This window comes from Tenrec ecaudatus, chromosome 13 (genome assembly GCF_050624435.1).
Source record: "Tenrec ecaudatus isolate mTenEca1 chromosome 13, mTenEca1.hap1, whole genome shotgun sequence".
NCBI classification, from domain to species: Eukaryota; Metazoa; Chordata; class Mammalia; order Afrosoricida; family Tenrecidae; genus Tenrec; species Tenrec ecaudatus.
Genome location: NC_134542.1, coordinates 35,869,978 through 35,886,070, shown reverse-complemented (window position 1 = coordinate 35,886,070; position 16,093 = coordinate 35,869,978). Strand labels below are relative to the sequence as shown.

Sequence of the window (16,093 nt, the reverse complement as noted above, 5' to 3'; positions counted from 1 at the left end):
TTCACCACATTTGCTTATGTACTCACTTCGTCTTCAGCAATTGTGTAGGGAAGGGAAAAGCACGTCTTTCGATATAAAATTTTCAAAATGGAAAAGTTCATCTTTTGGAGTTAGTATTTTTCATGTTATATAAGCTACTTACTCAGTTGAAGAAAGGACAGTTCTTCCCTCTTTGTAGAGCCCCCCCCAAAAAATATCGCAGAATATGATTCATTTTTATGTTTAATCGTTTTTTAAAAGCCTCATTCCTTTTATTACGAGGATGGTACAGATGCTTGTATTTGTAGTAGCAGTAATTGTAGGAACCCTGATGGTGTAGTAGTTACGTGTTGGGTCACCCACGAGGCTGGTAATTCGAAACAGCCAAGATGAGACTTTCTACTATCATAAAGAGTTGTCTCAGAAGCACTTAGGGTTACTATGACTCGGAGTTGACTTGCTTTGTTTTGGTTTTATCTATAATTTCGCTGCTTTCTAAGAAATGTAGATTATTTTAATTTTTTTGTACTGTCTACTCTTTTTGGTGCCATCTAGAAATGGGTGAACAGAGAGATATCAAATTTTGACTACCTCATTCAAATAAATACAATAGCAGGACGAACTTACAATGACCTTGCACAATACCCAGTGGTGAGTTTTTACATAAATGGTGTAAATATGAAGTTGCTTTTCAATTTTGTAATGCTCAAATTTATATATACATGTTGCTTGAATGACTGAGTTAAAATATATATGTAACTATTTTGCTTTTTTATATTTTATGCTATTTTCAAGAAGTATATAAATATGAAGAGCAATTTAAAAATGAGTTTTCTTTTCAGCATATTGAAAATATTCTAGGGAAATTCTGGTTGTCTAACAGTGAACATTTGCAACAGGAATAAAATATTTTTAAAGAGTATCCTCGTTGTCTTTAGGTAAACATTTGAAATGAGATATGTGGGAATTAGATTATCCAGGAAGGAATGTCTGAATTATAAATTGTGGCTATTTTAGTTCCCTTGGATTTTACAAGACTATGCTTCAGAAGAGTTGGACCTTAATAATCCAGCTGTATTTCGAGATCTTTCCAAACCAATTGGGGTTGTTAATGATAAAAATGCCAAAGCCATGAGGGAAAAGTAAGTACTTTTTAATCGCTCTTAAATTATTCATTGCTTGTTTGAATTAGTAATGATTTTTATTATGACAGACCCAAAGTTATTTTTTAATGCACAACTATTTTTGATAGAGTTTGATATGTTTTACACTAAATTTTCCTGAAAATGTCTTAGTTGCCCTTCAAATATTCTATCTATAAACCCCACTGTCATTGAGTAGATTCTGATTCTAAATGGGTCAACATAGCGTTTCTCACACTGTACATCTCTGTGGGAGCAGATAGCCTCATCTTTCTGCTGTATAGAGCAGTGGACTGATTTGAACCACCAAACTTGTGGTTAGCATCCCAGCATGTAGCCCACACCACCAAAAGGGTTCCTTCTAAAGGGTAATAGTTTCTTGAAAATTTTTAGACTTCAATAATTTAATCTAACATGCAAAAAAAACTAATGTACTAACATTTTAGTAGCTATGAAATAAAAATGCTAATCCATTCAACAATAATAGGAATAAAGAATAATGAGATGTGTGGATATTTAGAAAGTTCTGTTTTAATAAAGATGATGTTAGGTGCCGTTGAGCTGGTTCCAACTCCTGGTGACCCGGCGCACAGCAGAGCGACAGATGGGAGCACTGCCTGGTTCTTCTTCATCCTCACCGGGGTGTTGGAGCCCATGTGTGCAGACATTGTTACAGTCCATCTTGTCGACAGCCTGCCTCAAATCCTGGCCCCCTCTTTCCCTGGAGATGTCCTTATTCAGAGATGTAAATAAGAGACGGAATAGCTATAATTGTTTTTATATGTGGTGCTCTGGTAGCTAGTGAGTTACAAGTTCAGCTGCCAACTGCAGTGTTAGCAGTTCTCACCTACCAGTTGCTCTGTGAGAGAAAGATGAGGCTGTATTCTGTAAAGATTCACCTTCTTGGGAACTTTAGGAAGCGTTTCTGCTCTGTCGGATAGCATCCATAAAAACTGGAGTCTGGCCGATGGCATTGGGTGTTTCTTTTTCTCTTGTATGGAAACATCTTACAATTTGTTTTTCAAAGCAAAGCTCAGACAAATAAATAGAATTACCTAGTTTTATTTTCCTCATATCTTGATATGGACTTGGAGATGATTTATCAACTATGACTTCTGATAATAAAGAACAAAGAATTGTTTTATAGACAAACTTAGTTCCAGATGTATTTAAAAATAGTTGGCACATTATTTTTTCTTTGCATATCTTTAGGGTATTTCTTTGTAAATGTGTGTTTTACAGTGAGCATGTACTGTGTATAGGAACAGAATCCAATATTAGTAATATTGTTCAGAAAAAAAAGCCTAGTGAAAGTTTTTTTCATTTATTAATGTGATATGTGTGATAGATTGCTTTTTATTTTTTAATAATTTTATTGGGAATTCATACAGATGTTATCACAATTTATACATCCATACATTGTGTCAAGCACATTTGTACATTTGTTGTTGCCTAGATTGCTTTTTTTTTATTAGGGGCTCATGCAAGTCTTATCACAGTCCATATATACATCAAGTGTAAAGCACATTTGTATATTCATTGCCCTCATCATTTTCAAAATATTTGCTCTCCACTTAAGCCCCAAGCATCAGGTCATCATTTTCCACCTCCCTACCCATTCCCCACTCCCTTATGAACCCTTGATAATTTATAAATTATTATTTTGTTTTAGCTTGCCCTGTCCGACGTCTCCATTCATCCACTTTCCTGTTCTCCATCCCTCATGGAGGAGATCACATGCAGATCCTTGTAATTGGTTCCCCCTTTCCAACTCACCCTCCTTCGGCCCTCCCAGGAGCACCACTCACACAACTGGTCCTGAAGGGATGATCTACCCTGGATTCCCTGTGTTTCCAGTTCCTATCTGTATCAGTGTATATCCTCTGGTCTAGCCAGATTTGCAATTTAGAATTCGGATCATGTTAGTGGGGTTGGGTGGGGGGGAGGAAGCAGTTAGGAACTAGAGAAACATTATAGTTTTCATTGTTGCTACATCGCACTCTGACTGGCTCATCTCCTCCCAGAGACGCTTCTGTAAGGGGGTGTCAAGTTGGCCTACAAATGGGCTTTGGGTCTCCACTCTGCACTCCCCACCTCATTCACTATGGTAAGATTTTTTTGTTCCGATGATGCCTGATACCTGATTCCTTCGACACCTCATGATCTTACAGACTGGTGTGCTTCTTCCATGTGGTCTTTGTTGCTCTGTGATAGATGGCTTCTTGTTTATCTTCAAGCCTTTAGGTCCCCAGACTATATCTTTTGATAGCTGGGCACCATCAGCTTTCTTTACCGCATTTACTCATGCACTAATTTGTCTTCAGTGATCATATCATGGAGCTGAGCACACAATGATATAATTTTTTATTCTTTGATGCCTGATAACTGACCCCTTTGGCACCTCGTGATCACATAGGCTGGTGTGCTTCTTCCATGTGGGCTTTGTTGCTTCTGAGCTAGTTGGCTGCTTGTTTAACCTTCCAGCCTTTAAGACCCCTTGACACTATCTCTTTTGATAGCCGGTCACCATCAGCTTTCTTCACCACATTTGCTTATTCACCCACTTTGTCTTCAGCAGTTATGTCGGGAAGGTGAGCATCATAGAATGCCAATTTAATAGAAGAAAGTATTCTTGCATTGAGGGAGTGCTTGAGTGCAGGCCCAATGTCCTTCTCCTACCTTAATACTAAACCTATAAATATGCAAATAGATCTATTTCCCCATCCTTATATATCAATATATTTACATATGTACTTGTCTTTATCTCGACATCTATAAATTCCCTTTGCCTCCCAGCTCTTTCCTCTATTTCCTTTGACTTTCTTCCTGTCACACTATCATGCTCAGTCCCCACCAGGGTTTCAGCAATTTCTCTTGGTTACATTACCCGTGATCATGCCCTACCAGGCTTCCTATGCCCTCCTCACCACCGATTTGGGTCATTTGTTGTTCCCTTGTCCTAGGGTTTGTTAACATCACTACCTTTTCTTTCACCTCCCTCTCTCCCATGTCCCCCCGGAACTGTCAGTCCCATTTTTTTCTCCTCCAGATTGTTCATCCAGCCTATCTTATTTAGACAGACCTGCAGAGATAACATGCACAAAAACAAGACAGAGCAAAACCAAGCAACAATATACAGCAAAACAACAACAAACTAATGACAAAAAAACAAAACACAGTACGCACTCCATTTGGAGTAGAGAACTATTCATCCTCTAGTTGTTTGCGCTTGTTTTCTTCATCTTTCTTTTGTTGATTTCCAGCCTTATGGCACAATGGTCAGAGAGAGAGGTCTGTATGATAACAACGTGTTTTAAGTTTATATAGATTCGCCTTATGGCCCAGTATGAGGTCTATCTTCCAATATGTGCCATGCAGACTTGAATACAATGTGAAATTTTTTTGTATTTTGATGAAAAGTTCTGTAAATGTCAGGTCAAATTGTTTAATTGTAGTGTTTAGATATCTAGCCTCCTTGTTGATTTTCTTTCCCTTTAATTTATCTTTCTCAGAGAGCATTGTATTGAAGTCACCTACTATAATTGTTGAGGCTGTGACTTCTTTTTTCATCTTTTGGATTGTTTGGTTCTTATTCATCGGGTCTCTCATTCGGGAAATATTTGTTTACAATGCTTAGTGGTTCTTAGTCTACCATTCTCTTGAGCATTATATAGTGTCCCTCCTTATCTCTTTTTATCGTTTGCACTTTGAAGTCAATTTTATCTGAGATTAGGATTGCAACCCCTCCTTTTTTTGAATTGCTGTTTGCTTGGCATACCTTTCTCCACCCATTGATTCTCAGCCTATTTTTGTCTGTAGCCTTGAGCTGTGTCCCCTGTAGGCAGCAGATTGATGGGTTGTGTTTTCTAAGCCAGTCTGCTAGTCTCAGAATTTTTCATGCCAGAATTCCAGCCATTGATATTCAGGATTATTATCTCCATCTGCATACTCTGTGATGTCATCTTAGACCTTTTTTGTTGGGAGTTTTCTTACCTTCTTTTCTCATTAGTGTGTTGTGCATGTGTGTGTTTGTATATCATTCTTGACTTCTTTCCATCCTTAAGCCAATGCTATCTTGGAGTCTGTTTTCTCTTTGTTGCCCAGTGGGTTAGGTTGTTCTTTGTGGCGGTTTCTTATTTTTGCTTGGTGAGTGTTGTTCTTACGCCCATACTGGGTCGGCAAGGATCTTTTGTAGGGCTGGGTTTCTTCTAACATATTCTTTGAGTTTTTCCTTGTCTGGGAAGACTCTTCTCCATCTATCTTGATTGATAATTTGGCTAGGTAAAGTATTCTTGGATTTACGTTGTTTTCCTTCAATTTTTGGAATATGTTACTCCACTTGCTCCTCTTCTTCATAGTTTCTGCTGATAGATCTGAGCATATTCTTATGTGGGAACCTTTATATGTGATTGATTTTTTTTTTCCCTAGCTGCTCTCATGATTTTCTCCTTTTCCTCAAAGATGGATAATTTACCTATTATGTGCCTTGGTGACTTCTTGGGATTCAGTCTAGCTGGTGTTCTCTCAGCTTCCTGAATGGTTGCCTGGTTTTCATTCATTAACCTGGGGAAGTTTTCCTCCAAGAATTCTCTCACTATTGTTGCAGATGACGTCTTTGTTGTGTTTTCCCCTGGTAAGCCACTAATTCTAATGTTGTCTCTCTTTATGGCATCAGACATCGCTCTTAGGTTTCTTTTAGCTTCTTTGATGATCTTAAATTAGATTTTTGTTCAGGTTTGTTAAAGTCTGCTTGGCTGTCCTCCAAGTCACTGGTGTGGTTCTCTGCTTCCTCCAGTCTATTCTCGAGGTCTGTGTATCTGCTACTGGTTTTTGTTACCTCCTCCCAGAGCTCTCGTATTTCTCTCTGGTGTATGGACTTTATCTCCTCTATAATTTCATTCTTTTTCTGTAGTGTGTCCTTCATATCCTGTGTGACTCCAAGCAGTATTCTGAAAATTTCTTTCTGTGGCAGCTCAATGTCTACTTCTGTGCATGTCATTATGTTCAGGACATCTTCTGCCATTGCCTTTTGTTTCTCCTGTTTTTTTCATTGAGGTTGTTGGGGCTGATGGTTGTTTGCGTTGCGTTGTTTTAGAGGAGCTAGTTGCCATTTTCCAGGGAGTCAAAGAGCACTGGTTCTCTCTAGGACTCTTGTAGGAATGCTTCTTTGAACTGCCTACAACTAATTTCACTATGGAATTAACCTACCACTTTATCCTCCTGTGGCATCCCTCTCAGGGGAGTGCCCCTGAAGGCTGGTTGGTTGCCTACTTTGGTGTTGGGGTGGCTGGGCAGAGGTTCCTGCAGCAGCTTGAAACATTGACAAGTGTTGACTGAGCTGCCTTAGGCCCCCAGGCAGGAATTCCCTGGTAAGAAGTTTAGTAGAGTATCCCCTTGTGGAGGTTGGCAGGGCTTTCCCCTACCTCGGGCTAGCTGCACAGCGTGGCGCTCACCTTGCTGGATGTGGTGCAGGCATAAATGCTCTAGATTAAGGGGAGTGGTCTGGAGGTCAGCAGTGGAGTGTGAGAGAACAGAAAAGAAACAAAGAGGAGAAAAAAATAGGAAAACTGTAAGCCCACTGAGACTGTGGAGGGATATGGAGAAGAGAGGGAAACAAAAGTAACAATGTAGCTGAGCCCAGATCCCTGCCTGTGGAGCTGCAGTGGTTTAGTGCCTGCCCCAAGATGGCGGCAGCAAGCTGTGCCTGTGTTGAGAGAAAAAGACTGCACAGCCCTCCGTGACTGGGGGGATAGAGAGGAGAGAGGGAAACAAAAGTAACAATGTAGATGAGCCCAGATCCCAGCCTGTGGGGTTGCAAATGCTTAGTCCCCGAGGCCCCGAAGCAAGCTGTGGCTGTGTTGTTATTACACCCCGAGAGGGCTCCAAATGGTCCCTGCTGTGGTGGGGATAAGGTCAAGCCCTAGGCTGTCTTCCACTGTGGTAAACCAAAAGCCCTTAGCCCCTCAAAACCCTGTGTTTCTGTGCCTATTTGTCTTTAAGATGCTCCTCCTGCGATCCAGCAGGTTGAATTTCAATCTGAGAAACTCCTGGGCTGATTTCTATAGAGTCTCTCTGATATGGGTTACTCCGTCGCCATGTGCTTTTTTTTAAACCATATTTTCAGCAATATGATATAAACTTAGGCCCCTCTGGCTTAATTTTATTAGTAGTAGTCATTAAACTTTAGGTTTTTTTTTCCAGATATGAAAATTTTGAGGATCCACTGGGAACTATTGACAAATTTCACTATGGTACTCACTATTCAAATTCTGCGGGGGTGATGCATTACCTTATTCGTGTAGAGCCATTCACCACCCTTCACATCCAGCTTCAGAGTGGAAGGTAAGTTTTGATACATAAGATGTTTTCTTAGTGATTTCTGTATGTTCTTGCTTGAAGCAGTTTACCTTTGTTTACTGCATAAGAGGGCTTGGTCCTTTTTACTGTCCTCCAGTAGCATTGATTCAGATTGTACCCCTTGATAAAAGTAGACTGAGCCACACTAGGTTGAGAATTGGTCCCTCAGACTGAGTTGCACAAAGGTTTTTTAAGGAGAATGCCTTTTTAGTGTTATCTCGGTGTACTTTTATGATTTTCCCTGGCTTCGGGGACCTGCTAGAGACTTGGAGTTGGGTCTGATTTAGAGCTAGATTCAAGATATATTATTAGAGATATTAAGACCTACACAGTGCCTAGTTAGTCTTGCTAAAAATGTTTACTAAGAAGGAAGAATGAAGCACTCATATTATTAGTAGCTTAATCAGGTCTGTAGTAACATTATGTTATTATATTGACTACCATTATTATAAGTAACCTATTTTCCACATTTTAGAAATAATCCTAAAGAAACAAAAACTTTCCTTGAATCCTCATTTCTCCTTGGTTACCCTCCAGTTGGTTTCATATTTCATGCTCATACTTTGTTTCCATGTTTTGTTATTCTTACTCTTTAATATTATCATTTGGCCTTCCCAACCTAATAAAGAATTTATGTCAGGATTAACTTCTGTAGTCTTGCTTTCCTTAAAGCTTCTATTTCCCAGAATTAGCTTGGGTCTTTTATCACTACCTGTTGTACAATAAGTCTTGGCATTAAAGAAAAAGAATAAAGGAGCTTCCCTCGATAAGAAATATGAAGGAATTTTAAAGGTTTTATTTAATGTCTCCTTGCTCATTCAGCAGTCACTGTTCTCTTTCATTTCTACATGCAGGTTTGACTGTGCAGACAGGCAGTTCCATTCCATCCCTGCTACCTGGCAAGCTCTTATGGATAATCCTTATGATGTGAAGGAGCTTATTCCTGAATTCTTCTACTTCCCTGAATTCTTGGAAAATAAAAATCGTAAGACATAGGGGATTAAGAATTTGATGTAGCAAATCCCAGTGTTGTAGCCTGGAAAGTGTCTTTCAGAAAATCTTTGTGAAGTTCTACAGATTATTCAAGGCTCAGCCTTTGGATGACTCAGTGACATTGCTTAATTGCTGCCGAGGTGTCAGTTTGACCTTCCAGGGAATTTTTATCAGGAGTTCAATTTTATGAGTTTAATTCCATTTGAAATGGTAAGACAGTTATCAAGGTACAGCAAACCAAACTCACCACCGCTGAGTTGATTCTGCCTCATAGTAACCCTGTAGGACATATTAGATTTGCCCGTGTGGGTTTCTGAGGCTATAAATAGTTCTGGGAGTAGAAAGTCTTAGCTTTCTTACGGAGTGGCTGGTTTCAAACTACTGACATTGTAATTAGCAGCGTCACCGCCCAATATAGCACCAGGATTTTTATCGCATTTACTAGGAAAGCAAAAATGGCCACTTTCTCATTTAGCCATTTAGATTTAAAATCTTCAAGCAAAGATGAGTATTTAGATAAAAAGTCAATAAACTATGTGTCCATGGAACAAATATGGCCTACTACCAGATTTTTTTTACAAATAAAATGTTATAGGAACATGGCTAGCCCATTCATTTAGTAGTTATCTAAGACAGTTTTCAGTGTAGCAACAAGTGTTGATTAGGGACTGTGTGGCCACATAATGGTAAATAATCAGTCTCTGACCATTTATAGAAAAGATTGTTGGATCTTAATTTAAAGCAATTAGAGACAGTAAAAAGAATGGTGGCGTGTACATCAGAATATAGGAAAATGTACTTATTTATGAAACACTTTCAAGCTTGCTTTTATACACAAATGAGGAAATTAACCAGGCTGATGTTACTGGTGTTCTATATGCAGACTTTCCTCCCATAGCAGGTACTTTTCATGCTTGACCCTCTGTTTGGTCAATAGAATTACTTGCTTACAGGGGAGAAGCATATTCATGACTTGATATCATGTGTGCCTTCTGGGCTGGCATTTGGAGGAAAGGCATCTGATTCTCAGGGTAAGGAAGTAAAAATTTGTGACTTTCAGAAAATCCGATGGATTGCATGACAAAGTCTAATCCTAGATACTTAGTCACCTATGGAAGTAGGTTCATCTAAAGCAGAGTATCTGGGATGGGACAGATGAGCAGATTAGTTTTGGATACATAGTTTTCAGAATTCACCAGGGCCCACTAGCGCTTAGCACTACTGTCTTGATGGTCTCCCTTTCTAACTCTATGTTCCCTCTTTGTTTGAAATTAGCTAGATGGGAGTGAGCCAGGTGTAACATAGCCCCCTCAAGAACAATGCTAATAAAATAAATTCAGAATTGTGTGAACAAGGAAATTCTAGTATTTTCCATAATAAAAAACTACACGATGATTATTTCAATAGCTTAAAAATATCCAGGCCGAGTTCTTCCTTTTCACTTTGCTCTTGCAAATATTTTGGCATTGCCCTTAGCTGCTACTTCTCATGCTTAACAATGATTAAAACAGTTCTAGAAATCTTGCTCCCTGACAAAGAAAGATTGTCAACGAGGTGGAATGACGCAGTGACTGCAATAGTGAGTTCTGTGACGACTGCGCTGTGCTTCTTTCTGGTGTGCGTAGGGTCACTCAGAACTAACTCAGAAACCTCAGGGCATCATGTGACAATAGTGTTTGAAAAGGGAGCACTGACTCATGTGTGTGTTCTTCTGAGTGAGAAAACCTTTCTTATAACCTCCCCTTATTGTCCAGAGCTGGATAAAATACCAACATTTACATCAGTCTCTTGTAAGGAACAGAAATCACTCTGATTGGTTTTGACTCATCAGAGTTAATCTTTGAGTCGTGCAGGACAGAAATGGACCCTCAGACAAAATCCAGAGCTGTGCTAGGAGATGAAGAGAAGGGCTGGCAATTGGGTGGGTAACAAACAATATCTGCTACACAGTGGTTGGGTTCAGAGAATGCCAGTGACTGTACATCCCGCCATTCTGAGATCTTTAAGCCTTTCTCCAGTTGGGACACACTGATTTTAGACACGTATTCATTTCATTGGGGGCTCTTGCAGCTCTTATAACAATCCATACATCAGTTGTATCAAACACATTTGTACATATTTGCCATCATCAATTTCAAAACATTTTTTTACTGCTTAAGCCCTTGGTATCAGTTCCTGTTTTCCATCCTTTCCCCTATCCTTCCTCCCTTGTGGACCCCTGATAAATTGTAAATTATTATTTTCATATCTTTTTTGTCAATTATTTAAGACCTTTATTAACAGGTGCTTGCAGTTGACTTTTTTTCAATTATGCTGTAAACTTTTATTATAAATTAAAATTTAGGTTCTTAAAAATCTCTACTTCACCAGATAGGAAACAACTTAAAAACCTTTAAGGGTGTATTGAGAGAAACCAGGCTTTTAAAAAACACATTTGTCATTACCCAAAAGAGGTAGCTTTAGGTAAAAATAATAAAAACCCCATGCTGCATGGACAATGCAGCTAGTTCTAGTTATCTGGCCAATAGGCAAAAGCAAGCACTTAAGGTCTTCAGCTTCAATCTTTGTTCATTTCACATTGCTGGAATTTCATACTCATTTCTTCTTGTTGGATAACTAAACCTGATGATGGTAAAGAAGGTAAGTAGGCATTTACTCAGCCCCGCCCTGCTCAGTCTCAGAGCAGATGAATTCTCAGCTGGTGGATCAGCTGCTTTTGGCTCTCTGCCATCGTGTGCGGTAGGGTTATCTGTCTTCGTCTGTCATTGAAGCAGCGGCGGTTTCCTTATCCTCTTCATTGCCATCCTCCCTAGGCTGTCCTTGGTGAGGAGGGCCCCTGCAAAATCTTGGTCTATAACCTCCGTACATACTCTGTCTCACTGGTCTCCCTTGTTCTCCTGCACCCCGGTTATCAGCACCCTCCATCACTTCTTACTGCCCAGGAGGATTGTAATATTGTAGTCGACGCCCATAGGGTGTCCGCATGTAGTAAGGTGGGAACCTTAGCCTGCGGTAGGGCCAGTGCTGTCGGGACTGGCCTTTGGGAGCACTCTCCGAGCGCTCCTTCTTTTCCCCACTCTCACTATTCTGGTAACTCTGCTTGGAATTGCGTGGAGGACCCCTATGATGTGGGCAACCCTAGCATGTTTATGGTCTGCTGCATATTTTCTGCCTTGCACTGGAACGCCACCAGGGCCTATACCATTTGCTGCCTCCGCAACCTTTTCTCCTCAAACAACGTCAAACTCCACAATCTCGCCGTCTCCTACACTGTGCAGGTACTTCTTGGGGTTATTCTTCTTTATGGCAGCCTGCTGTACAAACACATCTTCCTTGGTGTCATTCCTGTTGAACAAACCATAACCGTATCTGTTTCTTGAATTGAACCATCTTATTATTCCCAAAACCTTCCTTGCGATGGCCTTCTTGTCCCAGCCTTCACTCATGTTTCTGTTGTTCCACGAGGGGGTTGGGGTGTGGGTTGGGGAGACTAAGATCATTGTAGACAGTTCCTGTTTCTCCCCCTTCTCCACCCACCTTCCCTTTACCTTCGTGGTATGACTACTTCCATTACTGTTCCTGAGAGGTTTATCTGCCCTGGATTCCGTGTATCAAGAGCTCTACTCTGCACCAATGCACATGTTCTGGTCCAGCCGGATGTGTAAGTTAGAACTGGGATCATGATAGTGGGGTGCGGGAGGAGCATTAAAGAACTAGAGGAATAGTGTATGTTCTGTTGGTGTTATACTGCATCTTTGCTATCTCATTCTTTGTGACCCTTCTGTGATGGGATGGCCAATTGTCTACAGATAGGCTTTGAGTCTTTACCAAATCCCATCAACAACTCATGATCACACAGGCTGATGTGCTTCTTCCATGTGGGCTTTGTTGCTTCTCAGCTAGATGGCCTCTTGTTTATCTTTAAGCCTTTAAGACCCCAGACGCTTTATCTTTTAATAGTTGGATACCATCAGCTTTCTTCACTACATTTGCTTATATACCCATTTTTTCAAAAAGTCACTTTATTGGGGCCTCGTATAACTCTTATCACAATCCATCCATTGTGTCAAGCACTTTTGTACATCTGTTTCCCTCCTCATTCTCAAAACGTTTGCTTTCTACTTGAGCTCTTGATATCAGCTCCTCATTTTCCCCCTCCCTCCCTGCTCTCCCCATTCCCTCCCCCATGAACCCTTGATAATTTGTACATGATTATTATTTTGTCATACACTGTCCGACATTGCTCTTCACCCACTTCTCTGCTGTCCGTTCCCCAGGGAAGAGGTTTATGTGTAGATCCTTGTAATCTGTTCCCCCTTTTCCCTCACCTTCCCTTCACCCTCCCGGTATCGCCCCTTTCACCACTGGTCCTTGACAGTTCATCTGTCCTGGATTCCCTGTGTTTCCAGTTCCTGTCTGTACCAGTGTACGTCTTCGTGTCCAGCTCGATTTGTAAGGTAGAATTGGGATCGTGATAGTGGGGGGAAGCATTCAAGAACTAGAGGAAAATTTTATGTTTAATCATTGCCCCCTGACTGGCTCGTCTCCTCCCTGCGGACAAGAGGAAAGTACAAAGAACTAGGAGGGGCAAAGGTCATTTATAGAGATCTAAATATAGGCATATACAGATGTAAATATATTTATATGCACCCATTTTTATTTCAGCGATTGTGTCGGAAGGTGAGCATCACAGATTGCCAGGTTATTAGAACAAAGTGTTCTCACGTTGAGGGAGTGCTTGAGAACCCCGTGCCTGTCTGTTCCTTTAATACTTAACACTTAAATATGTGTACATAGACCTCTATCCCTATTATTGTATATTAAAATATTTACATGTGTGCATGCCTATATTTATATCTTTGTAAATATCTTTTGCTTCCTACTTCTTTCCCCTATTTCTTTGTACTTTCCTCCTGTACCACTATCTCAGTTCTTTCTCTGTCTGTACTGTACTTCGTCAGACCACATCAGGCATTCTGTTCCTTCCTTGCCATCGATTTTAGATCTCTTATTGTTCCCCTGCCCCTTTCCCCACCTCCTCCTCTCCCATGTCTCCTCGGGTTGGTTATCCTGCTTATCTTATATGGATGGACATGAAAAAAAGCCTATTGATAGTTCCAGGTCTGTCTGCTGACTGACAGACATTGCTTTCCAATCGAATCTGGTGAAGTGTTATATCCTGCCCAGTGATTTCAAAGTATATTTCCGGATTCCTCGGGTACTTCATTGCTGTGCTCCTCTTGCTGCTCTGTTGTGCTCCCTTCTCATTTTGCTCCCGTGTGTGTGTGTGTGTCTCTCTCACCGGCCACAGTTCCCACACTGTCTCCAGAGCTGTCCTCCGGAGCACTGTGGGGTCAGTGAGGAGGCATCAGACACACTGATATTTTAAGTCACCTTTTTTTGAGAAGTTTTTTGTTGACACTGTTTTGCCTACCATGTGTACAAGAACATCTCATCATTAAGAAAAGAGTGTCCATTCATTTGGTGAAGGGGACACAGAGCTTTTTCCTAGATATCGACCATGTAGTCTTCCTAAAATGGCACGCCATCCGTTTTCTTTATGATAAAGTAAATTTCAAGAGGTTTTTTTAAAACAGAAAACTTGTCAAATGTTGAGTTTTAACTGCAGATGAGCAATATTGTTTTGTTAGTATCTACTTAGAGCAGTGGCATATAACTTAATTCTTCCAAATACAGCTCTCCATATTAAACAACTTTAAGCTGTAAAGTCACACTGAAATGTCTAAGGAAATGTATTTCTTCAGTTAACCATTAGTTGGATTGTGGTTTTTACTTTAAAAAATTAATGCAGTAAAATACACGTCACAAAACTTTTGTCGTGTTTACATGTACAACTCAGTGGTATTAATTACATTAATTAATCCACCAACAATTTCCAAGTTATTTTCAGCACTCATTAAAAGACTCAGCACTGCTTAAGCAGTTAACTCATTTTCCCCTCCCACTTACTCATTCAAACAAAAATCAAACTTACTGCCATCAAGTAGATTCCAACTCACAGGGACTGTACAGAACAGGCTAGAACCGCGCCTGTGGGTTCTGTAGACTGTAACTCTGAGAGGAGTAGAAAGCCTTGTCACTCTGCCCTCCTTAATCCTCAAGCAAACTCATTGCCATTGAGTCATTGTCGACTGATAGCGACCCCAGTGGGTTTCAGGGACTGACTGTTTGCAGGACGAGACAGCCCTATCTTTCCTCTGAAGAACTGTCTCTCAGGGCAGCCCAACGTGTAGCCACTACACCACCAGGGCTTCTCGTCCACCTGCTCCTAGTGACCACCACTGAAGAGTCTAGATATTCCACCATGGTATTCCTTTAGTGCTTTGACTTACGTGACTGGTGGAGCATACTGTTTTCAAGGGTGGTTCACGTTGTAACCTGTACTGAAACTGTATTTCTTTTTGGTGCAGACTAATTCTGTTATGTGTAGAGACACTATCGTTGGACACTCTGGTTATTTCTACCTTTTTATATATTTATTTTTTAGTGTATGAAAAATTTTGTTTTTGAGTTTAAGATGAGGATCATAGTTAGAGTGTCCTCACTTTCCTCCACAAGGAATTGATTAGTAATCTGGCTTGTCTTGTTAAGTAAACTGATTTAAATGTTTTCTTTTCATCCTAAATTTTGTAATCAATTATTAAAAATCTTATGTCAGATTATGTATATTTCATCTCTGGGATAAATGAGAACAAAAGAGAATTCTTTTTGCCTCACTCTTAAAAAAAAGCCTTCTGTTTAGTTCAATTTACGTTTGACTTATTTATATGTAAGATTGTTTTTTACATTTGTCTTTTACATGTCTTAGAGTTTAATTTGGGTTGTCTACAAGCTTCTAAAGAACTAGTGAATGATGTCATTCTCCCCAAATGGGCCAAGTCAGCTGAAGATTTCATTTATAAACATCGGCGAGCTCTGGTAAGTTTTTTCTTTAGTTATTAGATTAAGAGGATTGTCACATGTTTTTGAGAAGGTGGGGTAAAGTGTTTATTACGCAATATTTCAAATGCATCAAAATGTACAGAAATTAATGCAACAGGTACTTTTGCTCCATTGTCCAGATTTAATAGATGTTAACATTTGATCAGGCTTGCTTCAGATACATCTTTTCTTAAAAATCTTAACAGCAAAAAGCTCCTTATTCTGAGGTAACTGCGGACTTGAAGCTACTGTATCAGGTCATTTTGTTAAAAGTCGTCCTCTTTTTCACTGACCTTCTTCTACCTTATGAAGGGATGTTCTTTCCATCATACAGAATATGCCCCTGTAGATGAGACCATCTTCTCACGTCACTGAGGAACGTCCTGGTTGTACTGCTTCCAAGAAAGATTTGTTTGGCCTTCTGGCCATTCATGTATTTTCATTATCCTTTGTTAAACGCATCATTTCTTCTCCGGACTTCCTTATTCATTGTTCAACTTTCACATGAATACAAGATGATTGAAAATACCATGGCTTTACTGAGAAAACAACAGCAACAAACACCATGGCTTAGTCAGGTGCACTCTAGTCTTCAAAGTGACATCCTTGCTCTTCAACACCATGCGTGACCACTTTTCATTTCACAGAGGGAAGGAGGGTCCCACTCATCAGATAAAGCT

At 40.1% G+C, this 16,093-nt stretch overlaps 1 protein-coding gene and 1 pseudogene across 5 annotated transcripts in view; one reads left to right on the top strand and one right to left on the bottom strand.

Moving 5' to 3' along the window:
- Positions 1-16,093, top strand: part of NBEAL1 (neurobeachin like 1) — a 175,686-nt gene that overhangs the window by 117,256 nt on the left and 42,337 nt on the right. For all 5 annotated transcript variants that reach the window (XM_075529601.1, XM_075529600.1, XM_075529604.1 and 2 more), the window contains 5 exons: positions 535-630; positions 997-1,121; positions 7,323-7,463; positions 8,333-8,463; positions 15,301-15,410. In XM_075529601.1, the coding sequence (XP_075385716.1) occupies positions 535-630; positions 997-1,121; positions 7,323-7,463; positions 8,333-8,463; positions 15,301-15,410 (603 nt within the window). The remainder of the gene's footprint in view (positions 1-534; positions 631-996; positions 1,122-7,322; positions 7,464-8,332; positions 8,464-15,300; positions 15,411-16,093) is intronic.
- On the bottom strand, positions 11,124-11,917 carry LOC142424713 (Y-box-binding protein 1 pseudogene; annotated as a pseudogene).